The following is a 24,981-nucleotide window of genomic DNA, read 5'->3' as shown; positions in this document are numbered from 1 at the left end:
AGATAAACTGCCGGCTCCTCTGTTTAGATTATAAATGGATTAATACAACATCTCTTAAGTTTTCTCTGTTCTTTATGTAATAGTCAGAAAGACTCATTTAGTTCATGAGATGATTTTCAGAAAGGATTTTTTATTGACTGATTTTAGTTTTCTCTGCAATGAACTGTTTACATAAAATCCATCCACCTTATTCTGAGCCCCCAGGAGGCTTTGCTTGATTTATGGGCGCAACTTCCACCACAAACCGGAACCGCCTTTAGTTTACATGTTGTAAAATTCAGCTTGTTCTAAAGCAGAACTCACAATAAACTCAAAGGGTTCTACTACAGGAAATCAGGTAAAATATGTTACCTCATTTAATTTGATAAGAAAATAAATATCCAACCAGTCCATATAAAATTTGTTAATTTTTAGCAACAATGATTTCAATACTAAGAAATAATAATAGTTATTCTGATAAATACAACAATAACCAATAATCTCTCAAAAATAATTATAGGTTAGATATAAATCACTCATTTTAAGCCTGCAAAAACCTTAAATAATTAAATGTCCAAATATTCCTGTTCTTCTTTAAGGAGAATGATGTCCGCAACAGAATCCCATATTCTCAAAAACAAATCAAAGTTCCTGGAAACCTTCTCCGTTGTAATCCAAAGTCCCGATCCAAAATGAAAAATCCAAACCGTCAAACCCCCCAAAAAAAGATGAGAAAAAAAGAGTGGTACCACCAAAAATCCCCAACAAGAAAAGTAAGTCCAGATCTCACCTGGAGCGTCTTTCTTCCCCTCGGTGGCGTCCTCTTGTACCGGGCGGCGTTTCCTGGGTGCAAACTCCGATCCAGTTCCTAATGCTCGATCTGCGGCACTTTGATCGCTGTTTTATGTCTTTTTAAAAATGTTTACTTGTTTTAAACGTTCAATCAAGTCGAAACTCCCGCTGCACAGATCTGACGGTGAGCGTCTTCCTCTCTGGTTGGCCGCTGCACACGCCCCTTTTTAACAGTTTTACCCAAATCAGTTATAAACGGTGGAAATTCGGAATAATTTTTAACAATGAAATCACAGCAACTCATACAGAACAGATACATTTACTTTTTAATGTATTTATTCAGAATAAAACAAAACATAGTGATTGTTACAATGTTAGCAACTCGCTAACCGACTTTCGTCAGAGCTTATAAAATATGTGGGAACAGCAGCTACCAAAGCTTAAATGTGACAATATTGTTTTACCGCTACAGCTAATGAGGGATGGCGACCTGAAGAAATGGCCGCCCTTCTTCAGGTCGCACTAGCATAGTTAGCTTCTTCACTGACTTAGTTGCTTCGGATGCAGATGCAGCTTTTCTGCCCTGAGCTTTCTGAAACAATGAAATGATGACATGAAGCATTTTTGATTCTCTGTTCAAGTTTAGAATTTTTAACCAAATTCTTTTTGTTTCCTTATGTGACCTTGGGTACAGCTTTGTTATGTGTGGAGAACCTTAAATCCTCTTTTTACCAGATCACACATATATGGAAGATGCTATGACAGAGCACAGCGTCTTCCATACAGGTAAAAGCCAGTAAATTAGAATATTTTGAAAAACTTGATTTATTTCAGTAATTGCATTCAAAAGGTGTAACTTGTACATCATATTTATTCATTGCACACAGACTGATGCATTCAAATGTTTATTTCATTTAATTTTGATGATTTGAAGTGGCAACAAATGAAAATCCAAAATTCCATGTGTCACAAAATTAGAATATTACTTAAGGCTAATACAAAAAAGGGATTATTTAGAAATGTTGGCCAACTGAAAAGTATGAAAATGAAAAATATGAGCATGTACAATACTCAATACTTGGTTGGAGCTCCTTTTGCCTCAATTACTGCATTAATGCGGCGTGGCATGGAGTCGATGAGTTTCTGGCACTGCTCAGGTGTTATGAGAGCCCAGGTTGCTCTGATAGTGGCCTTCAACTCTTCTGCGTTTTTGGGTCTGGCATTCTGCATCTTCCTTTTCACAATACCCCACAGATTTTCTATGGGGCTAAGGTCAGGGGAGTTGGCTGGCCAATTTAGAACAGAAATACCATGGTCCGTAAACCAGGCACGGGTAGATTTTGCGCTGTGTGCAGGCGCCAAGTCCTGTTGGAACCTGAAATCTCCATCTCCATAGAGCAGGTCAGCAGCAGGGAAGCATGAAGTGCTCTAAAACTTGCTGGTAGACGGCTGCGTTGACCCTGGATCTCAGGAAACAGAGTGGACCGACACCAGCAGATGACATGGCACCCCAAACCATCACTGATGGTGGAAACTTTACACTAGACTTCAGGCAACGTGGATCCTGTGCCTCTCCTGTCTTCCTCCAGACTCTGGGACCTCGATTTCCAAAGGAAATGCAAAATTTGCTTTCGTCAGAAAACATGACTTTGGACCACTCAGCAGCAGTCCAGCTCTTTTTTTCCTTAGCCCAGGTGAGACGCTTTTCGCGCTGTTTCTTGGTCAACAGTGGCTTGACACGAGATATGCGGCAGTTGAAACCCATGTCTTTCAAGCGTCTCTTGGTGGTGGATCTTGAAGCACTGACTCCAGCAGCTGTCCACTCCTTGTGAATCTCCCCCACATTTTTGAATGGGTTTTTTTTCACAATCTTGACTAGGGCGCGGTGATCCCTATCGCTTGTACACTTTTTCTGACCACAGTTTTTCCTTCCCTTTGCCTCTCTATTAATGTGTTTGGACACAGAGCTCTGAGAACAGCCAGCCTCTTCAGCAATAACCTTTTGTGTCTTTCCCTCCTTGTGCAATGTGTCGATGGTCGCCTTTTGGACAGCTGTCAAATCTGAAGTCTTCCCCATGTTTGTGTAGGCTTCAGAACTGGACTGAGAGACCATTTAAAGCCCTTTGCAGGTGTTTTGAGTTAATCAGCTGATTAGTTTGTGGCACCAGGTGTCTTCAAAATTTAACCCTTACACAATATTCTAATTTTGTGACACACGGAATTTTGGATTTTCATTTGTTGCCACTTCAAATCATCAAAATTAAATGAAATAAACATTTGAATGCATCAGTCTGTGTGCAATGAATAAATATGATGTACAAGTTACACCTTTTGAATGCAATTACTGAAATAAATCAAGTTTTTCAAAATATTCTAATTTACTGGCTTTTACCTGTATATGGGCAGGAGGAAGAGTGTGCAGTACCATACATGCAGGACAAGATGCTCCGGCTACACTTATCTGTCGGTAGGCAATGAAAACCACCGCTTTTGTTTTTGGAGGACTTTCAAGACACACCTGCTGCTACCACAAATTAAACCTGGTCTGATTATTAGAGTACAGCCATGAACAGCAACAGTTACCCGAGCTTCACAAGGACATCTTATGACACGTTCCAGTGGAAAGTTGCTCTCTGTACCAGGTTAATGTGTGATTTGGTTCGGTTCTGGTCCAGTGGGCAGATTCTCTGTGTTACGGTCTGGAGTAGCTGCGGTTATTTCTCTGCTGATTTGCAGCGACACTCGGTAACGGAGAACCTGGAGGTTCTGGTTGTGATGGACTAAATAACCATTTTATTTTGTTTTCTAAATAAATGTTGCTGGCCCAAACATAATGATAAAGACTCACATCATGAACTTTATTATTTTTTAAATTCAAATAAAAAATCAAATTCACACCAAGCTAATATTATGTAGTTCTGGTGTTTTACACTGTTGGCACAAACCTGCAGCTCAGATCTCTGACCAGCTTCTCTGCTTTTCTCTTTATTTCTGTCGGTTCTTCAGAGAAACGAGCTGCTAGCAGTGATGCTAACTCACCGTCACTCCGTTACTAAACTCATCGATCGTGTTCCTGTCGCTCTGTGATTAAACTCATAATTACGATAATCTGTACTGAGCAGCTCTCTGATAGCAGACGGTGTGTTAATCAACAAGTTTAACTAAATATTGTATTATAACCGAAAAAAGATGTAACTTCTATCATGAATATAGATGATGGGCGCCGGAAGTAAGACCATAATCATTTCCACAGAAAGCCTCCCAGGAATAGAGTGAATGTCTGCTCATTGCACCAGGCAAGGATATTAATTATAACCTGTAAAATGACGGACAGGCTTAAAATTTTTCTGTCATTAAAAAAAGAAAAAAGTATGATAAATGACCTCTGACCTCCAATGATCAGAGCTGATGAATCAATAATATTCTGACAGGATCATTTGGTTCTGATCAGCAGATCAATAATAATATCAGAAACTCTTTGGTTCTAAATGAATCTCAGCGTTTCTGACTCCTGGTTGGATGGAAGGTTCTGAAGGCTGACGGGTCCAATCTGGTACCAGCAGGGAGTTCATCATGGAGAGGCTGAAGTCCAGGTCCAGTTGGTTCAGAACCATTTAAACAGCAGCAAGTTGGACCAAAGTTCTGCTCAGAGGTCCGATCAATAAAAGAGATGAACCAGATACTAAAACTAGAGCAGAGACTTTAACTAGGCCAGGTGGACTCACAGCGGGTCAAACTCTGGAGACTAAAGACGAGTTTCAGACGGATTCACCTGGATCTGTACAGTAGTTTCTTCCTGGTTCTGGAGTTTTGTAGTTTCTTCCTGGTTCTGTAGTTTCCTCCTGGTTCTGGTCCAAACCAGCAGCAGCTGGACTGACCAAAGGAAGATCCGGCTGTAAGAACCAGAGGAGCTTTGAGGTTTTTAGGAGACATGAAGATTTAAAATAAATTCTGTGATGAACCGGAAGCTGATGGAGGACAGGAGAGACGTCCTCATGTCTGAGTGGACCAATCAGAAGACGGCAGCAGCATTTAGACCAATCAGAAGACGGCAGCAGCATTTAGACCAATCAGAAGACGGCAGCAGCATTTAGACCAGGGGTCGGGAACCTTTTCTACTCAAAGAGCCATTTGGGACCGCCTCCCAATAAAAAGAAAGCACTTGGAGCCACAACCCATTTTGAGGTCATATATATAAAACCTATATGCTATGTACAAAAATCGATACTATGTTGCGTTTATGAAATCAACGAACTGCTGCATAGAACACAAAATTTTATTTCTGCATGGAACAAAACGCATTTTACACTTTGTTGATGCTCAATTTCAAACAAAACACCCTCTGTCTATTTGGGTCTTTGTATTTAAGAAATAAAAATCGAAACTTACCCAACCAGCACTGAAGGAGAAATAGAAACAGAAAGCAGTCACCTGTCCTCCTCTTATTCAGGAGATAAAAATCAAAACCTATCCAACTATTATCCACCGGCACTGAATGAACCAAGCAAACCAAAAAATGCGCAGTCTGCTTCTGTGTCCCATCGCGTGTGTGCGGTCACCTGTCCTCCTGAATAAAAAAAGAAAAAAGACTATTTCACTTAACAATATATAGTTATGTATTTATATTTGTAGATAATCTCCATCTATAAATGGCTTACCATACTTGATTATTTCCTGAGTAGCCACGAAACTGGCACATGTAGTGGAGTTTGCGTCTTAATCCACTTCTTGAAGTGACTCCTGCTCGCTTCTACGGAGCCCTCTAGGGGACATGGGGATTTTCTTTCTTTTGCGTTCCCTCGCAATACTTTTGCGTTCCCTCGCAATACTTTTGCGTTACCTTGCAAAACTGTACTGGTCAGTTATGCAGCATAATTTAACACTGTAAGCCTTTCTTACGGTGGGCGCCGTATTTTCTGCTTTAATATAAGGTTATGTGAGGTTTTTCCATGAATGTTAGTATCTTTTTGTGAAATATCTGAAGTTTTATATCTTTCTTTAGGATAGAAAGGCACCACAAACCTACGATATAAACAGAAACCTTCCGTAAGTAGGAAAGAAATAAAAATACATCCTAATTTGGACTATTTCTGAGTTATTATCGCGGGTAATAAATCATCTGACAGTTTTGACTGTGTCTCTGTTGTGTTCTAGTCTGAATGGTTTAAAGAGCTGCTTTCAGTGCCATCTTAGCCTTAACAGACATAAACATGTAGGAAAAAATAAATCGATTTTCAATCAGTGTTTTGCACCAAACAGTTTTTATTATTAAAAACACAACAAACTAATGATGGTAAAGGACCGCACTGGGTTAACTCTGGAATCTCATCTGTCCGCGTATCAATCAACTCCAGATCATTTCTTTGTTCTGTCACAATTATCGATTTATTCCATTTTGATTATCAGGCTCCAAACTTTGCAAGGACTGACCGCCCCGCTCACCGCTTCCTCATACACACAAAACCAGTATCCTTTCCATTCATACCTGGTGACGTCACGTTGACACACCTAAGTGTCAAAGCCTCCTGCTGCTGTCATATCAATAATTACTTATTTCATTTATATTGCTCTTACAGAGCCTCAGTGAAAACTTGTTTATTATTATTGCATACTGTACTGCGTAACTGACCAGTACAGTATTGCGAGGGAACGCAAAAGTTTTGCGAGGGAAAGCAAAAGAAAGATAATCCCCCATGTCCCCTAGGGGCCTCCGTACGCTTCAGCCTTTCGCATCAGCTCCGAAACGGCCTTTTTTCTCTCCTCTCCCTCGAGATATTTTTTTAGCAAAGACAGAGTGTTTGCTCTTGAAATGTCTTTCAACATTTGACTTCTTGTTGTTTGCCAGTCTGTCGCCACATATTAAGCAGACTGGTGAACCAGTTTCACCAGCGGTGAAACAAAATGATCTGTCCACGTAGCATTAAATGTTCTGCCATCTTCAGAATGTTTCCTTTTCTTGGATTTATTCATGATGTATCTTCCAGGCAAGGATCAAAAAGTCAATAAATCAGTGCGCTAAAAAAACGCGGTCTGCCAGACATGTGGGGTTCACCAGGAAAGCCTGTCGCACATCGGCGGACATGACGTATATTTTGGGTGCTAAAAATGTTCAAAACTTTTGTTTTAATGTTACAAGTTTACCATAATCTTCAGATTTAGAAATTTATTTTAAAATGATTTTAATTTATAATTTTTTAATGATTTAATTTTAATAAAATATTCTATTTCCCAAAGTCACTGGGAGCCACAACAGAAGGATGAAAGAGCCACACGGGGCTCCGGAGCCATTGGTTGGGGACCCCTGATTTAGACCAATCAGAAGACGGCAGCAGCATTTAGACCAATCAGAAGACGGTGGCAGATCAAGGGTCACCAACACGGTCCCCGCGGGCCCCCGGTCGCCCGAGGGGACCTTGTCAGTTGCATGTCCTAAAAATAGCCATTGTCATTAGGGAGCACTGCCAAAAAAAATTTTAATTAAATGTTTTTACATTGAAGTAATATCATTTGTTTATATTTAGAATAAAAAAAGTACATTATGAAAACATTTAAAATAAATGGCTTTATGTATAAAACTCTTTTCTAGGGTTAAAGTTCAGAATTTTGCGCAGCGCCTGCAGCTGTACCCACTCTGCATACCTTGAGATTTTCCTTTAAGTAATAAAAGAAAAGAATCATTTCTGGAATTTTTACTATCCAACCCAAGTACAACATCTTGTACTTGGCGCACATCAGTGTGAGTCTGTGGGGTCAAAGGGCAGGCCAAAGCTTAAATCTTATTGGTCAGTTTGCTTTAGTTTATTTGGTGGCTTGGTGCTTTTTCTAAGCTAAAAATGAAAGATCAGAGTTTGAACCTCCCGTAGTTCTAAGAGGACGTTTGGATCCCAGCTGAGCTTTTTACTGTGTCGGTTCTGGCGGGTCGCCTGTTGGCTGACATCTGCTGCTCCTACTGAGCGTCTCAGACTGAGGCTTAAACAATTTAATCTAGTCAAAATGTCCCAAAAGAGTAGAAATTAAGTGAACATTGTTGCTTCACCTTCTCTCCTCTGGACAGAACCTGAACCTGGTTCTTAATCGATTCCTAATGAGTCAGACTGAAAGTGTCATGGAGTCACTGAACAGCCTGGTGATATTAACACTGACATGAAGAATAATATTGAAGAAGTAAATATATTAAATCTAATTAAAAACATAAATAAGTTCCTTACTGTTCTGCTCTGTTAAATATATTTATTCTTAGTACTAGATGTGATCTCAACAAACTCATGGCACTTCAACAATATTATTTTACCTTTTATCTGAAAACAGTGTCTGATTCTTGCCACACATTCCTCTGTATTAATTATTGCTAAAATGGTCTTGCCATACAGTCCTCTGTATTAATTATTGCTAAAATGGTCTTGCCATACAGGTTTATTTCTCTGCATTTACTTTAGTTTTTTCTGCCCCTTTTCCTCTGGTTCTACTTCAGCAGCTCGGTTCTATTCAGAGTGACCGCGTTTCCACCGGCTGCCTCGGTTCTGCAGCAGGGTGCCGCCCCCTGGTGGTGGGGGGTATAGCGCCCTGCCTCCGGGCGCCATGAGCTGTACTTCGTTAGTATGTGACCTAATACGAGTTGTTTTTCTGAGACAAGAGAAGAAAAGAGAGCTGAGCTATTTTTTATAGCCTGATGGTGATTTTTCTGAGACTTCAAGAAAATGTGCAGTGGGAAGAAAGCTGCTGCCGCTAAATATTGAAATCCAAAGCAAAGAAAAGCATCTTTTAGTTCACGGCTTGTTTGTATCTTCCATCACTTCCATGTTGCAGCGAGTTTGAAAAGCAGCGCCTTCGTTTTTCTTCTGTCCTTGCTGCTCCGTCTGACCACGCCCTTAGCCAGTCAGGGAACAGGAGCCAAGTTTGACCCACCAGCTTTGGTGGGTCCGAATAAAAGCCAGTGGAAAATCTCTGAAAGCGCCGAGCCGGTAGAAAAGGGGCATTTAGTTTATTCTTGCATTTTGTTCTTCATTCATTTCCATTTAGTTTTTTTTGATTAGTTTTATCCTCTCTTGGTTTATTGTTATTAGTTTCATTCCTGTTGCTAGGTTTATTTAATCGTCTTATTGATGCTCACCAGCAGTAAAATTCACTCATCATGTTTTTCACCTGCTGCTTAATCATCATGAGTTTTTCACTCAGATTGATGTTTCAGCGCCGGATTCTCTGATCCTGATTCACATCTAGTTTGTTACTCCGTTCTGCGTCCCGGTTCTCCTGTTTCAGAGTTTTGTGCTACATGTGCGTTTTGTTTTTTTTGTTTTTTTACCCCCTATGGTGCGGCGCGGTCATATTGATGGAAAAAGGCAGACTGACCTTAACCTTTTTAAAACAACGGAAAAGATCCCAGTATACTGATTAAATTAAAAAGTGCTGTGTTGCTGCCGTTTCATACCGGATCACTGTCAGCACCGATGTTAACTATAAAATGAACTCTGTGGTATCATCCATGGAAGGATTATTATTAATTTTTTTGTTTAATTGGTTCATTTTTCTGAGAGATTCACAGTGAGGGTAACGTGATTTTAGTAATTACATCAGAGCGATATTTCCTTGTCTTTCCATGGAAGCTGCAGCATCCAGACGGACAATAAAACACTTTTAATAAAGTTGCTGCTTTGACATAATCACAGCACTGCCAAAATATGTACAAAAACCCTCAATAAAACATAAAATATGTGAAAATCAGACACAAGTAAATCACAGCAGCGCCATCAGCTGGAGTAACACTGAACTGATGGTGAAGCTACCAGTAGCAGGAGAAGCTACAAACACTGAAGATAATAAGAGCTGCCATCGATGCGCTGCAGCCAAATATGTTTTAATGTTACACAATACAGTTTTAGCAAAGGAGGGATTAGGATTATCCAAACCAAATATGTTATAAATCTGGATCTTCATAAATGGTTGCAATTATTAATAATTATAATAGTTTATTAATAAAATGAATTGTTTAGCTTAAGGGGAACCAGAAATGAACTCTGGAGCCAAAACTCTGATTTTCTCTAAATGTAAACTAAAAAGCCACCAAGCTGATTATGAACCATAATCAGAATTTTTCTAATGAAATATTGACCAATATTTTGACTTGTAACGATGGCAAAATGTAAAGTTTCTGGTTTCCTGTGTGGTGATTTTATGACTTTGTGTTTTTATGATGTGAATCACTTTGAATATAAAAAATATTAAACCTTCAGCAGGTTTAACTTTGGGTATGAAAATTATTATAATTACTTATGGAAAATTATTAACTAGTAATTTAGATCAGAAATGACTTCATTCCTTGTAGAGAAAATTATATTTTACAGCCAAAGAGTTCAGTCTGTTATTTCTAAAACCGAGGTTTTCTAACTGGAGGGATAAACTCAGTTCTGGTTTATCTTCAGGATCTACATGTGGAATAAACAGAAACATATTTAAATATACAAGTTTATTAACAAAGGAAACTAAATTTAAACATTTTATTCAACCAACTCATTAAGCTAACACACAATTAAAACTACTGAGATTAAAATATGAAACTAAAATTACTTTAGATAAAAACTGAAGCATTAAAATAATTCAGTGATGTCATAGTGATGTCATAGTGATGTCATAGTTCAGTATTAATGGTGAATATTGAGAACCAGCTTTAATTCATGGGGAATGTGCTAATTAGTTATTACTAATTCAAAATATGTTTATTTTTAAACTGGATCACCAGAAATGTTCAATAATAAAACCTCATTAAAAGGAAGTAATTTTTACTGGAAGAGAATCAATAACTTTAGTAAATGCAGACGTTGTTTCCAGTTCACACTGGGAGGAAACTGATGATCTGATTTTTCTTTTCCTTCCATAAATGATCTCATAACAACAGGCCCGTCTGCTGGTGGACGAGGTCAAGATGTTTCTAACGTAGAGCAGGAGGATTCAGTTCAAACCTTCAGCTGTCCAGGCAGAAAAATATTTATGAGGCCAAAGTCCAACGATTTAATGTGATAAATAAATATTTATTGTAGCTACATATTTATATCTGTCGTTGATTTGACTATAAAATGAAATAAATTCAGCTTTATTCAAATACTTGTTTCATTTTGATAACATATCAAATAAGAAGTAAAACATGAAACTGTTTATGTTCACAAATGACTTAAAAAAAGAAATTGAGTTAAAGTTTGATTTATATTTTTATGTTTCATATCTGGACTCAACATCTCAGAATATTTCAATAATTTAAATGCAAGGCTCTGATTGGTTGAGCCTCACAGCCAAACATGGTCCAGACCTGCTAGGCTGCTTGATTTGGACTCGGAAAGTTGAATCAGAACCATTTGGATCCAGAAAGTAAACGGATCAGTTCTGATAAAAATCTTTCTCCAGCTCATCCTGAGTCAAAATGTCTTTATTTATTAGCAGCTTTATTTACTTTATTTTCTCACAAAGTTTTTCTGCTAAGAAACTTTTGAGCAAAACATGAAATATGTAAAGTAGCTTTTCAAAATAAGAGTCACAAAATAAAGCACCATAATGAAATGAATAGATGATGATGAAATCAATAAATCCTGAAATAAATAAAATAAAAAGGTAAAAATGTCTGGGGACATTTATTTGTTTCATATAATATTTATTGATATTTATTTATATAATCTTGAATAAAAGAACATCAACACTGATTTAATATCTGATTTAGACAGAACCAGCTGAGTCCAGAACCGGTTCTGGTTCTATCAGCTCCTCATCCTGACCTTCTATCAATATCAACCAATCAGAATCAGGATGACCTGATCAGATCATGTTCTGGTTACCAGGGCAACCAGCTCCACCAATCAGATCTCTTGTGGTCAAACTCTGAGTCAACCAGGTTTCCTGTCTGTTAATGAAACTCAGATTTAATGGAAAATCATCTGATTATGAAAATATTCTGTTATTATAACTCATCCGTCTTCATTTGTCTCCACAGAACCGTTTCCAGTCTGGGCCACAGTTCTACTGGTTCTACTGGTTGCTGCTGCAATTTATTACTTGTTCCATTGGAGTCCAAGTGAGTCTCTAGAACTGCATTACCCATAATGCCTTTGGTCAGTGTCTGCTCTCTTCCAGAGCAGGACTGAAGAGAAGAACCTCGCTGCAGCAAACAGGAAGGGGCGGGACGGACCGCTGTCAGTCTCAGACCTTTTTTGGAAATGGGACCATTGCACTCCGGAAGTGAAGGGGGCGCTATTTCCTATGTTATCCGCAGCCTCCAGTTTTTATTTTCTTTTGAAATCTGTGATATATTTTCACCTTTAGGAAGGATTTTCACTCTCAGCATGTATTTAAACTTCTCTCTCTTTCATTTACTTCAGCTCAGCTCACAGTTTTAACAGATTCTGTAGCTTTCTTCTAAATCTGCTCCTTAGTTGCATCTTTTCAGGCCTGCTACTGCCTCTAGTGGCGTGTGGGTGGTAACACAACTAATATAATTACATTATTAAATCAGAATAGCACAAAGTCTTAATTATTTTTTAATTTTTCATTTTCTTAAGGATGTAGAGTTTATTAAATTACCTGAAAGTGATTCCAGTTTCTCTCGATGGCCAACCTGTTGAAACTGAGGCTAATATTAAATACTTTGGGTCGTTCTTTGGGTCAGCTCAACTTTGCTGAAAACACTGATTATATTTTTAAGAAATGTTTTCAGAGACTCTATATTTTAAGGAGACCCAGAGATCTTGGGGTTTCCCAACTAGAGCTTGTGTAGAAGACAATGTTGACGATGTTAACTTTTCCTCTCATTGGCTGGTTTGGTCACATGAGCTGCAGAATAACAGACAAACTTTTAAAATACTTTGAATGGCAGGTAAAACGACTCTGTCTCAACTGTTTGCTGAAAAAACATGGAAGACGTAGAAATATTTCATCAGAGAGAATTAATTCTCTATTACAGTAGCTCCTGGTGCATTGTGGGTCAGCAGCTCCTGGTGCATTGTGGGTCATCAGCTCCTGGTGCATTGTGGGCCAGCAGCTTGAGGACAAACAGGTGAGGATGGAGCAGAACTTGGTGTGTTGCTGCAGGCAGCAGCTGGTTCCACTTGGGACATGGACACATGTCTCTGTCCTCAGAGAGTCCAGGAGACACAGAGACAGGGAGGAGACATCAGAGCTGCTGCTGTCTGTCCAACTCATCTTGTCCATCTTGTCCTCTGTTGTCTCTCAGTCCAACAGGTGGAGGTGGAACCAGGGAGGGAGTCTGTCCTGCTGCTCTTAAAAGTCCCACGCTGCCTGTGGTTCTGTAAATACAGAATCTTCCAGCATGTGGCTAAAGTGGAGTGGAAGGACGAATACAACAGGACGGTCCATGTGTATCCGAACGGTTCTGATCAGTCTGGAGAACAGGACCTGATCTACAGAACCAGAACCAAGATGGATGAAAACCTGCTGAAGACTGGAGACCTCAGTCTGACTCTAAAGTGGCCCACTGAGAGAGACGAGAAAATCTTCACCTGCAGAGTCTATAACAGGAAGGGAGAAAAACTGATGGAGAAACACGTCTGGCTAAAGGTCAAAGGTCAGTGACTTAAATGTACTTTTAGACGCAAACCAGAGGAACTGTTTGGATCAGAACCAGTTCCATCTTTTCCTTCTGTTTGAACTGGATCGGTTCTGGTTCTGGTCGGCTCTCATTGACCAGTTGACATTGACATTTAGCTGGTTCTGGTTCTGAACCATTGAACCCATGACCTTCATCAGAACCCTGGATCCCTTCAGAACCAGGCATCAGAGGTCCAGAACCTCCAGGTCCAGGTGTAGGTTCTGGATCTCTGCTCGGCTCCAGAACCAGCAGGTCCAGTAGCTCCATCAACCTGTCCAGAACTCAGAGCTTCATGTCCATGTGGACTGAAGGATGTCCTCATGTGGGACAGAACCAGAACCAAGACAGAACCGGCCTCAGTCCAACTGGACCTTCTGTCTCCAACAGACGACAGGAAGTCCTGAAGTTCTGCTTCCTGTCCTCTGCTGGTCTCCATGGAGACGTGTCCTCGTCTTTCTGCCAGTCTGGGTCCAACTGGAGACGAATGATGGACAGAAGCAGCTGGACACAGAGTCCAACTGCTGCTGGGGACAGTCTGCAGCTTCCTGCTGTCCTCACTGAGGACATTCTGTCCACCTGCTGCTGGTTGGACACAGCAGAGACACCAGTGGAGACATGGGACACATTTAGACTGGAACCAGTCCAACATGTTGGACCTTCATCCAGTCAGAGGAAATGTCCTCAGAGCTGCTGCTGTCTGTCCAACTCATCTGGTCCTCTGTTGTCTCTCAGTCCTACAGGTGGTGGTGGAATCAGGGGTGGAGTCTGTCCTGCTGCCCTGGAGAACCACAGAGGATCTGGATGGGGACGTTAAGGTGGAGTGGAAGGACGGAGACAACAGGACGGTCCATGTGTATCAGAACGGTTCTGATCAGCCTGGAGAACAGGACGAGTTCTACAGAACCAGAACCAAGATGGATGAAAACCTGCTGAGGACTAAAGACCTCAGTCTGACTCTGAATCGGCCCACTGAGAGAGACAGAGGGATCTTTACCTGCATCGTCTATAACAAAGCTGGAGACATCCTGATGAAGAAACAAATTAATCTGAAGGTCGAAGGTCAGTGGTTTAAATGTATTTTTCCAATCAGCCTTTTGGTTCTAATCAATAGTGATGGTTGTCTGATTAGAAGGTCAAAGGTCAATGTGATGTAATGAGTGATGAAGATGAGGAAGCAGAGCAGGAGGAAGAGGTCCAGGACAGACGGGGACCAGAGTCCAACTGCTGCTGGGGACAGTCTGCAGCTTCCTGCTGTCCTCACTGAGGACATTCTGTCCACCTGCTGCTGGTTGGACACAGCAGAGACACCAGTGGAGACATGGGACACATTTAGACTGGAACCAGTCCAACATGTTGGACCTTCATCCAGTCAGAGGAAATGTCCTCAGAGCTGCTGCTGTCTGTCCAACTCATCTGGTCCTCTGTTGTCTCTCAGTCCTACAACAGGTGGAGGTGGAATCAGGGAAGGAGTCTGTCCTGCTGCCCTGCAGAACCAGAGAGGATCTGGATGGAGACGTTAAGGTGGAGTGGAAGGACAGATTCGACAGGACGGTCCATGTGTATCAGAACGGTTCTGATCAGCCTGGAGAACAGGACGAGTTCTACAGAACCAGAACCAAGATGGATGAAAACCTGCTGAAGAATAAAAACCTCAGTCTGACTCTGAGTCGGCCCACTAGGAGAGACGAAGGGATCTTTTCCTGCATCGTCTTCAACAGAGACGGAGACATCCTGATGGTGAGACGAATTTGGCTCGATGTCGAAGGTCAGTAGTTTAAATGTATTTTTCCAATCAGCTGATTGGTTCTAATCAATAGAGATGGTTGACTGGTTAGAAGGTCAAAGGTCAATGTGATGTAATGAGTGATGAAGATGAGGAAGCAGAGCAGGAGGAAGAGGTCCAGGACAGACGGGGACCAGAGTCCATCTGCTGCTGGGGACAGTCTGCAGCTTCCTGCTGTCCTCACTGAGGACATTCTGTCCACCTGCTGCTGGTTGGACACAGCAGAGACACCAGTGGAGACATGGGACACCTTTAGACTGGAACCAGTCCAACATGTTGGACCTTCATCCAGTCAGAGGAAATGTCCTCAGAGCTGCTGCTGTCTGTCCAACTCATCTTGTCCTCTGTTGTCTCTCAGTCCAACAGGTGGAGGTGGAATCAGGGGTGGAGTCTGTCCTGCTGCCCTGCAGAACCACAGAGAATCTGGATGGAGACGTTAAGGTGGAGTGGAAGGACAGATTCGACAGGACGGTCCATGTGTATCAGAACGGTTCTGATCAGCCTAGAGAACAGAACCAGATCTACAGAACCAGAACCAAGATGGATGAAAACCTGCTGAAGACTAAAAACCTCAGTCTGACTCTGAGACGGCCCAGAGGTGAAGACAGGGGGACCTTTACCTGCAGCCTTTACAACAGGAATGGAGACGTCCTGATGATGAAAGACGTCTGGCTATGGGTCAAAGGTCAGTGGTATAAATGTACTTTTAGAGCTGAAAGAGAGGAACTGTTTGGATCAGAACCAGTTTCATCTTTTCTCTTTGTTTGAACTGGATCGGTTCTGGTTCTGGTCGGTTCTCATTGAGTAGTTGACATTGACATTTAACTGGTTCTGGTTCTGAACCATTTAACCCATGACCTTCATCAGAACCCTGGATCCCTTCAGAACCAGGCATCAGAGGTCCAGAACCTCCAGGTGTAGGTTCTGGATCTCTGCTCGGCTCCAGAACCAGCAGGTCCAGTAGCTCCATCAACCCGTCCAGAACTCAGAGCTTCATGTCCATGTGGACTGAAGGACGTCCTCATGTGGGACAGAACCAGAACCCAGACAGAACCGGCTTCAGTCCAACTGGACCTTCTGTCTCCAACAGATGACAGGAAGTCCTGAAGTTCTGCTTCCTGTCCTCTGCTGGTCTCCATGGAGACGTGTCCTCGTCTTTCTGCCAGTCTGTGTCCAACTGGAGACGAATGATGGACAGAAGCAGCTGGACACAGAGTCCAACTGCTGCTGGGGACAGTCTGCAGCTTCCTGCTGTCCTCACTGAGGACATTCTGTCCACCTGCTGCTGGTTGGACACAGCAGAGACACCAGTGGAGACATGGGACACATTTAGACTGGAACCAGTCCAACATGTTGGACCTTCATCCAGTCAGAGGAAATGTCCTCAGAGCTGCTGCTGTCTGTCCAACTCATCTGGTCCTCTGTTGTCTCTCAGTCCCAGAGGTGGAGGTGGAAACAGGGGAGGAGTCTGTCCTGCTGCCCTGGAGAACCAGAGAGAATCTGGATGGAGACGTTAAGGTGGAGTGGAAGTACATGGACAACAGGACGGTCCATGTGTATCAGAACGGTTCTGATCAGCCTAGAGAACAGAACCAGATCTACAGAACCAGAACCAAGATGGATGAAAACCTGCTGAAGAATAAAAACCTCAGTCTGACTCTGAGATGGCCCACTGGGAGAGACGGAGGGATCTTCACCTGCAGCGTCTACAACAGAGACGGAGTCATGCTGATGAAGAAACAAATTAATCTGAAGGTCAAAGGTCAGTGGTTTAAATGTATTTTTCCTATCAGCTGATTGGTTCTGATCAATAGTGATGGTTGACTGATTAGAAGGTCAAAGGTCAATGTGATATAATGAGTGATGAAGATGAGGAAGCAGAGCAGGAGGAAGAGGTCCAGGACAGACGGGGACCAGAGTCCAACTGCTGCTGGGGACAGTCTGCAGCTTCCTGCTGTCCTCACTGAGGACATTCTGTCCACCTGCTGCTGGTTGGACACAGCAGAGACACCAGTGGAGACATGGGGCACATTTAGACTGGAACCAGTCCAACATGTTGGACCTTCATCCAGTCAGAGGAAATGTCCTCAGATCTGCTGCTGTCTGTCCAACTCATCTGGTCCTCTGTTGTCTCTCAGCCCTACAGGTGGAGGTGGAAACAGGGGAGGAGTCTGTCCTGTTGCCCTGGAGAATCACAGAGAATCTGGATGGAGACGTTAAGGTGGAGTGGAAGGACAAAGACGACAGGACGGTCCATGTGTATCAGAACGGTTCTGATCAGCCTGGAGAACAGAACCAGTTCTACAGAACCAGAACCAAGATGGATGAAAACCTGCTGGAGAATAAAGACCTCAGTCTGACTCTGAATCGGCCCACTGAGAGAGACAGAGGGATCTACACCTGCAGCGTCTACAGAGACGGAGTCGTCCTGATGAAGAAAGATGTTGTGCTCTGGGTCGAAGGTCAGTGGTTTAAATATATTTTTCATATCAGCTGATTGGTTCTGATCAATAGTGATGGTTTTCTGATTAGAAGGTCAAAGGTCAATGTGATGAAGATGAGGAAGCAGAGCAGGAGGAAGAGGTCCAGGCTGGTTCTGGTTGGTTCTCCCAGAAGAACCTTCTGGTTCTGGTTCTGGTTCTGTTAGTAGGAAGAGATGAACCAGAGGAAAGAAAACGGTAAAAAGAGGAGAGAGAGCAGCTGGAAGGACAACCAGGAAGGTAGAGAGAGAATCATCAGGTTCTGGGAAGTTCTGCCTCCATCCTTCTCCACCCAGACAGAATAAATCCTCCACCTCACTGAGGACGTTCACCATGAATCAGGATTTAATCAGGACTTCAGGCTCTGATCAATAAGCAGCATTGATCAATACTCAATAGTTGGGCTTTGTTCTGTAATTGACGGGTTGCCAGTTCTGATCCGGCTCAGTCTGTCTCAGCTGTTGTCCTTTGACTAGACCGTTCTCCACTTTGCTCTGTCAGACTGATGCTAATGTGTTGTAGCTACCAGAGCAGCTGTAGCTACTGCAGTAGCTCAGCACTTCATTGGGTGAATGAATGAATGAATGAATGAATGAATGTAGAGAGAAAAGCTCTGCAGTCTGAGGACTGGATGAGTTCAGATTCATGGAGTCATTGACCAACATCTGGTTGATCCTGATGCTGCTGGATTGTCTCTAACTGTCCTCTGTCTCCTCAGCAGGGACAGACCGGGTCCAACCAGAGGACACCAGGACCGGAAGCAACTCTATTGATCAGCCTCTACTGGGTGATCAATTAGTCTGATCAGGTTGATCAATCTATGATTATTGATCCAGCCAGACTTTGGATCAGAGCCGATCTCAGTGAAGGTTCTGATGGACCAACAGAGGACACTTCCTGGTCCTCTGGTCCAGTCTGCAGCCTCTTATTGATCACTATTGATTATTGATGACAGAATGAAGATCTGAAGGAACCAGTTCATGACTGGAACTGGAACTGGTTTGGATCCATCAGGGAGGAGAACAGTTCAGTTTGACCCAGGACCTCATCATCATCATCATCATCTTCATCATCATCTTCATCCTTTTTCTCTTCAAACCCAAAAATCTCTGAATTTTTTGCTTCCAGTCCAGAATTTGGATCTTTAGTTTAGAGCTGCACTGATTGTAATTTTCTGGCCGATTATAAATCTTTAAAATTTGACCTGCTGGTTCTAATTTTGGCCTTTTTTTCTGAAATGTTGCTGCATATCAGGAGAAAGTTGCTGAGTTGCCAACAGACTGACTGCAAACATTGAGTTCTGACCCGGTGGGCCGGTCTGCCAGTCAAACGTCTCTCTGATTTCTAGACCTTCGCTGAGGAAGAGAAAATCGTCTTCATGTCTAAATATCGGCTGATATTTCAGGAAATCAGCTCAGATAAAATGACTGGCAGAGAAATTGTTGCACCAAAGAAAACCTGGAAATATTTTGTTCCTTTATGGTTCATGTAAAGTCCAGTTACACTTATTGCATTTATTAATCTTTATTACATTATAATGCAGATTATTCTAGTCCTGGATTATAATCTAACTCTGACAATCATCCTAAAGTGTCCATCTGGTTTCTATATGAATCCTGCCTTATTAATGTTTTCATTATAAATAATAGAAGCTTCTTTATTTCACTTTTTTATTTTAGACACAATTTGATTGTAAAAGTGAAAACCTACTAACACCATAAACTGTTATTTTATAAAATACAGAATTTGAACATAGTTCCAGATTTCTGATCACTAAATGTTTTCATTTCTGACTGAAATATATTTTATGCCTCATTTTATCCATTTGTTACATTTTGCTTTCATGTTAATGTGAATTTAAAGACAAAACTTTGAATTTTAAACCTCCAGAATGAAGATCTAATTTATTACCAAAAGATCATGAAATAATTTGATCACTAATATAATTATTCAATATATTTAGTCAGACATCAGCTGAAGCTCTAGAATGAGTTTTTCTATACATGTTACTATTTACAGTGTTCATATTCTATGCTTGTATATCTACTATAATGATATTTCATGCTTGTATTTTTTATTATGAATTTTTAGATTTATTTTACATTTTCTCGGCGCTTTAAGGCTGAATGAATCTGATTCTCTGGTTTCTGAGTTTTTCTCTGCTGGTTTTATTTTCAGTCAGGATGAAAAAATATTTTTTATTTTAAATCTGGATGTTTCCTGAATCTGCAGAATCAAATTGAGAATCATTTGAATTATTGATCCCTAATAACAGATGAACTGATTGGTACTGAAGGTTAATCAATATTTATTTAATCATAAATATCTATTTCACTGGCTGGAATCCATGGATATACAGAGTTTTTATTAATTTGGCTGGAAAATAACGTTTTATTTTCAGACCAAATCAGTTTCCAGATTTTATAGATTTTTTTAGTTTAAAATGAAAACAGAAAATATTTTCAAAACTTTGTTTTCTTTACTGATTTATTTCGTCCCTTCAGGGAGTCGACCTGAATCCAAACTAAAACATCCTGGTTGGTCCTGATTTCACTCTGAACTACAGAAAACCAAAAAAAATCCAGATTTTCCAAAAATTAAATCCTCAAACAGAAACTCAGTAAGTTTGATACTTTTTCATTTTTTTCTTTAAATGCCAGTTTTAGTTTTTAAACTCATTTTCAGGTGAATTTTATTTGTTTCTGCCAGGTTTTGTTAAACATGTTTGCTAAAATGCCAAAATGTGCTTAATAACAATAAAACGTGATAATAAGCTAAAAACTTCCGTCTGTTTTGTGTTTGAATTCATTTTTATTTCGTTTTTCCAGGATCGTCTTGCAGTGACTCTTTTAAATCAGGTTCTTAAATCATTTTCTTGACTTTTCATCCCATTTTAAACTGCAGAGTAAAAATATCTCTAACACTTTATTAGTTCTGTTGATTTCAGGCTGATTCTGTTTTCACACAAACTTCAGACTTTCTCATATTTATTAAAATCAGCTCTTGCTGCTGCATCCTTGTGATGAAAACGTTCCCAGAAAGTCGTTCCTTCTGGTCTCTCCAGGCCAAAGTCAAACTGTCCCAGGTTGAACTGAAGCTGGAGACGTTTTCCTCCAGTCTGGCTGCTTTAGTATCTTCATATTTAGGAGTTTTGTGTTTCTCTGTGACGTTTCTGCTCAACGTTCATAATCAGCTCCAACTTTAAGCTCCAACACCAAACAACACATTTTACTCTCTTCTGCAGGAACCAATCTTCATTGTCTCTGTTTCCATCCAGCTGCAAACAGTGAGACACAATAAACATCCTGGAGCTTCACAGTGACAATAATTACAGCCAAATGAAAACTTTATATTAATTTAGAGTTTAGTATCAATAAACATCCATCATGCAGATTATGTTAAAAAAAACACATTTTAGGAAAAACATCTTTATTTAGAAAACATTTATGAAACAGCAACACAAAACATTTGATACAAAATTAAAGGAGAAACATTAAAGTAACAAAAACATTTAATAGAAATAAACAAATGTTCAAATATATTAAAATATACATTTAAATCTTTCAGGGGTCAAAGTTCAGACTGGATCTCTGCCTGGGATCATTTATGGTCTGAACAAATTGATACACGTTTCCATGTTGTTGGTCTCATCCTGCAACCAGTTCTACAGATGGAACTGGTTCTACAGACGGAACCGGGTTTCGGGTCGATCTTCCTGTTCCTGTAGAGAAGAACCGGATCCAACTCCAGATCAGTTCTGCTGAAACAGATCCATTCTCTGCTCCACATGGCAGACTGATGATCTGATCATCAGGAGAGGAAACAACAGGACACAGAGGTCAAAGGTCAAAACATTTAAAATAACATTAATTTACTTTGTTAAACTGGTTTGTAACTGAATCAATAATTGACAATAAAAATTAAAACTCTTCATCCAAACTATCAACAATGAAACTAAAATAATTTCCTGGTTGAATTAATCAGATCTTCATGTTCTGACACCAGGCTGTACTTGACCTTTGACCTTACAGACTTGCTGCTAGCTTAACAGAGTTTCACATCCTGGCTGCACCTTACGTTGCTTATGTCAGTGCTGCCTTCAATGAGTGTGGGAGATGTCGGTATCAGAGACCCGACTGGACCAGTTCTGATCAGGTGAGTCTCTCTGTTCCTCCATGTGAACCTGAATCAGTAAAACTGTTTTCCAGCTAAAATCAGGTCAGTTTAACTTCCTGATGTTTCCAGGTTGGACCTTTACATTCCTGCTGCAGTTATCAGATCAGAATGTAAAACTGAATCACTTTAGATGTGAGACCTGAAAATGTTTAGATTTGTTTAAATTGATTAAAATATTTATCTATGAAAACAGGAATCAGCAGAATCACCACAGGTTCTGTACATGGTTACAAAATGTTTGTTTTTAGGTGTAAAATGAAAAAGAGTGATAGTTTTAATCCCATCCTGTCACTAAAAACTTTATTAATTTCTAAGCTAAAACCTGTCAGCAGAAACAAACATGAAGCAGAAAATGGATCCAACAAGTTCGAGCCGTTTCCTGCAGCAAAGGCCACACATCCGTTTTTACATCTCTAAGAAAAGTCAGAGGAAACTGATTCTGTGATAAAACGGCTTGCCATACCGGACTCGCCCTGTCGGAGCTGAAAACAACCATGACGTCACAGTAAGATATGAACATCTGTCTCTGGTTTCCATAGAAACACAGAGAACAACATCTGCATCAAGCAACAAACTGGAATCTGATCCAACATGAACCTCCTTTAAAATCCCCCAGAGATCTTCAGACTTTAATTAGGACATAAAGACGGACAGCGCCCAGATCTCTGAGGAGCTCACTGCGCATGTCCGGGTTCTGCTCTTCTTGTAAATCACGTGACTTCAGCAGAAGTGAAACTGAGCTGCTGGGTGTGACTGAGTTTATTTATAAAGTTTCTTCATCTGATCTGTTGAAACTCATCAGGTTGAATCTGGAAGCAGAAAAAACAACCAACTGGAATCTGTTCATGTTGACGTCACTGGAACCAGTTTGGATCAGAAACTGGAGCCGGAAGCAAACAGGAAGTCAGAAACTTTAAACTGGATTCTAGAAAACTGATGTAAACATTCATTATTTACATTCTGCTTCCTGTCGGATCCAGATCCAGATTATTAGAAAGTAGTAAACATGTGACGTCATGTAAGTGGATCCTGCTGCTGGAGTCTTCCCATGTAACGATGCTGCCACCTTGTGGCCAGAGATGAACACTGCGCTCTGTAGTTCTAGTGGATCTCAGATGGTTTGAGCTTCCAGAGAAAAGTTTCTGCATCAAACTGGGAAATGTAAAAACTATCAGGGCTGAACTGGTCTCTGATGTCACTGAAGCTGGATGATGTCACACCAACGGTCCAATCATCTGTTTCTAAAGCTCTGAATGACTTTGGTTCATCTTATCTAAATGTTTTAGTTTATATTCTACAAATGTTATTCGCATCTAATTGGTGTTTAATCCAGATCATCTTTAGTAAACAGAGCTGATGAGTGGGTGGTGGTACTGGGAGGTGGACCGGACCGGGCCGTTGGGTTTTTCTCCTCATCAGCAGAACAGGAGGAGAGGTCAAGTGTTTAAACAGCAGATCCTGGTTGGTGACCTTTGACCCAGAAGGTGATAACATGTTTATCACAGTACCAGGTTCAGTTCTCCAGAATAAGAGTGTAACTGGACCACAGAGCAGATGTTCTGGTCCACTGAACCTCCTGGAACCAGAACCCTCCTCCAGAGTCCAGAAAACTAACTGAGCCAGGATTAGAGGTCCGATTGGTTCTGATGTTTTCTGAATGAGGAGGAATTAAATCTTTCCTAAGTGGAGATTTTTTTAAAACTCAGTTTGTCTTTTATTCCAACTCATCCATCTGCCCACTAGGGGGAGCTCGTCTTCCTGCAGCTCCAGTCCTGCAGCTTTAAGTCTCTCTGCTTCAGCTGGATCCAGTATGAACTCCCAGTATAGATCTATAGAGCTGGACTGATGACACTTTAATCATTTCATTTCAGTGTGGAGGAACAGAGACACATCTTAAAGTCAGAGGATTCTGGACTTCAATGAATGCAGGTTCAGTTTGAGATTAATGGACCAGAACACAGAGGAGGAGTCCGGCTGCATCCTGCTGCAGGTGAGTCTGGCCCCTGGGGACTGGAGTAGGAAACCCCTGGTTTAGTCTGACTGGTCAAGGTCAGAATGAAGAGCTGAACTTTCTGAGGGAACTTATTGTTTTTTCCTAAAAGTTTTGATGAACTTTATGTTTCAACTTTTTGATGATTTACTAAAATAAATGGGAAAAAGAGCAAAGTTGAATATTTTACTTTGTAGATTTCCAGGATGTTTAGCTGCAGTATTTGTCCACCAGGTGGCAGCAGAACCTGCAGTATTTGTCCACCAGGTGGCAGCAGAACCTGCAGTATTTGTCCACCAGGTGGCAGCAGAACCTGCAGTATTTGTCCACTAGGTGGCAGCAGAACCTGCAGTATTTGTCCACCAGGTGGCAGCAGAACCTGCAGTATTTGTCCACCAGGTGGCAGCAGAACCTGGATCGTCTGTAGAAATCTCAGCCTTTCATCTTTTCATTCTGCTGAACTTCAGGAAAGTTGAAACGTTTTAAATGTTATAAAAATCTTCATGATGATAAAAGATGTTTGTCTCAGCAGGTTTATTGATGGATTATTGATCCTCTGGTTGATCAGACATGATGTCTTTAACTCACTGATGGTTGATGGTGAAAACATGAAGGACTCTTAAAGCTGCAGCTGGAGCTCAGAGGAAACCAACTGGATCTAAACCAGTCAAATCCTCCAGTCTGATCCAGGCAGAGTCACTGGGAGAACTGGAGTCCAGACCCACTGGGACTGGTCAGATGTCCTTCATCACAGATCATCATCATCATCATCATCATCACAGATGTTCTGTCTGGTTCTGATCCATCTTGTGTTTTATTATTTCGTTTTTTCTAACATGTTTTATGCTAACTTAGCATCGCTGCTAACCACTAGCCTTCCTGTTAGCAGGAGCTTCAGATGAAGCTTGAAACGAGGCCACATGATCAATGACATCACTTCCTGTCCAAACCTGCTGCCGTCTCTTCTGCTGAACTGCTGGCATTGTTTCAAAAATTCACATTTTGGAAAATATGTTTAACAATAAGTAAAAACACAAAGTGAATTTTTATTTTTATTTTTTCTTGATATAAACAGAAATAAACAGCTGCTCTGCTGTTTGGGTTGGTTCCGACTCAATGAATATGAAAATATTTTAACTTCTAATCAATTATTATTATGATTCACTTTTGCATAAATGTTGATTTTCTGCCATTT

At 40.9% G+C, this 24,981-nt stretch overlaps 1 protein-coding gene and 1 long non-coding RNA gene across 10 annotated transcripts in view; both read left to right on the top strand.

Annotated features, from left to right (window-relative positions):
- Positions 1-20,223, top strand: part of LOC116719975 (uncharacterized) — a 31,895-nt gene extending 11,672 nt beyond the window's left edge. The window contains exons 4-11 of one of the 9 annotated variants that reach the window (XM_032562916.1): positions 11,743-11,827; positions 12,983-13,333; positions 14,090-14,416; positions 14,793-15,122; positions 15,499-15,825; positions 16,576-16,902; positions 17,279-17,602; positions 18,339-20,223. In XM_032562916.1, coding sequence (XP_032418807.1) covers positions 11,743-11,827; positions 12,983-13,333; positions 14,090-14,416; positions 14,793-15,122; positions 15,499-15,825; positions 16,576-16,902; positions 17,279-17,602; positions 18,339-18,424 — 2,157 coding nt within the window. In that variant the 3' untranslated portion in view covers positions 18,425-20,223. The remainder of the gene's footprint in view (positions 1-11,742; positions 11,828-12,982; positions 13,334-14,089; positions 14,417-14,792; positions 15,123-15,498; positions 15,826-16,575; positions 16,903-17,278; positions 17,603-18,338) is intronic. The other 8 variants (XM_032562896.1, XM_032562906.1, XM_032562888.1 and 5 more) reach the window with 8 other exon arrangements.
- Positions 20,224-23,168: 2,945 nt separating this feature from the next.
- LOC116720175 (uncharacterized) lies at positions 23,169-24,444 on the top strand. Its single transcript, XR_004339343.1, has 2 exons — positions 23,169-23,786; positions 24,319-24,444. It is a non-coding gene; the product is annotated as an uncharacterized LOC116720175 (long non-coding RNA).
- The last annotated feature ends 537 nt before the right edge of the window (positions 24,445-24,981 follow it).

The sequence above is a fragment of the Xiphophorus hellerii genome, chromosome 1 (assembly GCF_003331165.1).
Source record: "Xiphophorus hellerii strain 12219 chromosome 1, Xiphophorus_hellerii-4.1, whole genome shotgun sequence".
NCBI classification, from domain to species: domain Eukaryota; kingdom Metazoa; phylum Chordata; class Actinopteri; order Cyprinodontiformes; family Poeciliidae; genus Xiphophorus; species Xiphophorus hellerii.
The sequence above is the reverse complement of the archived record's forward strand: the minus strand, read 5'-3'. Positions and strand labels throughout refer to the sequence as shown.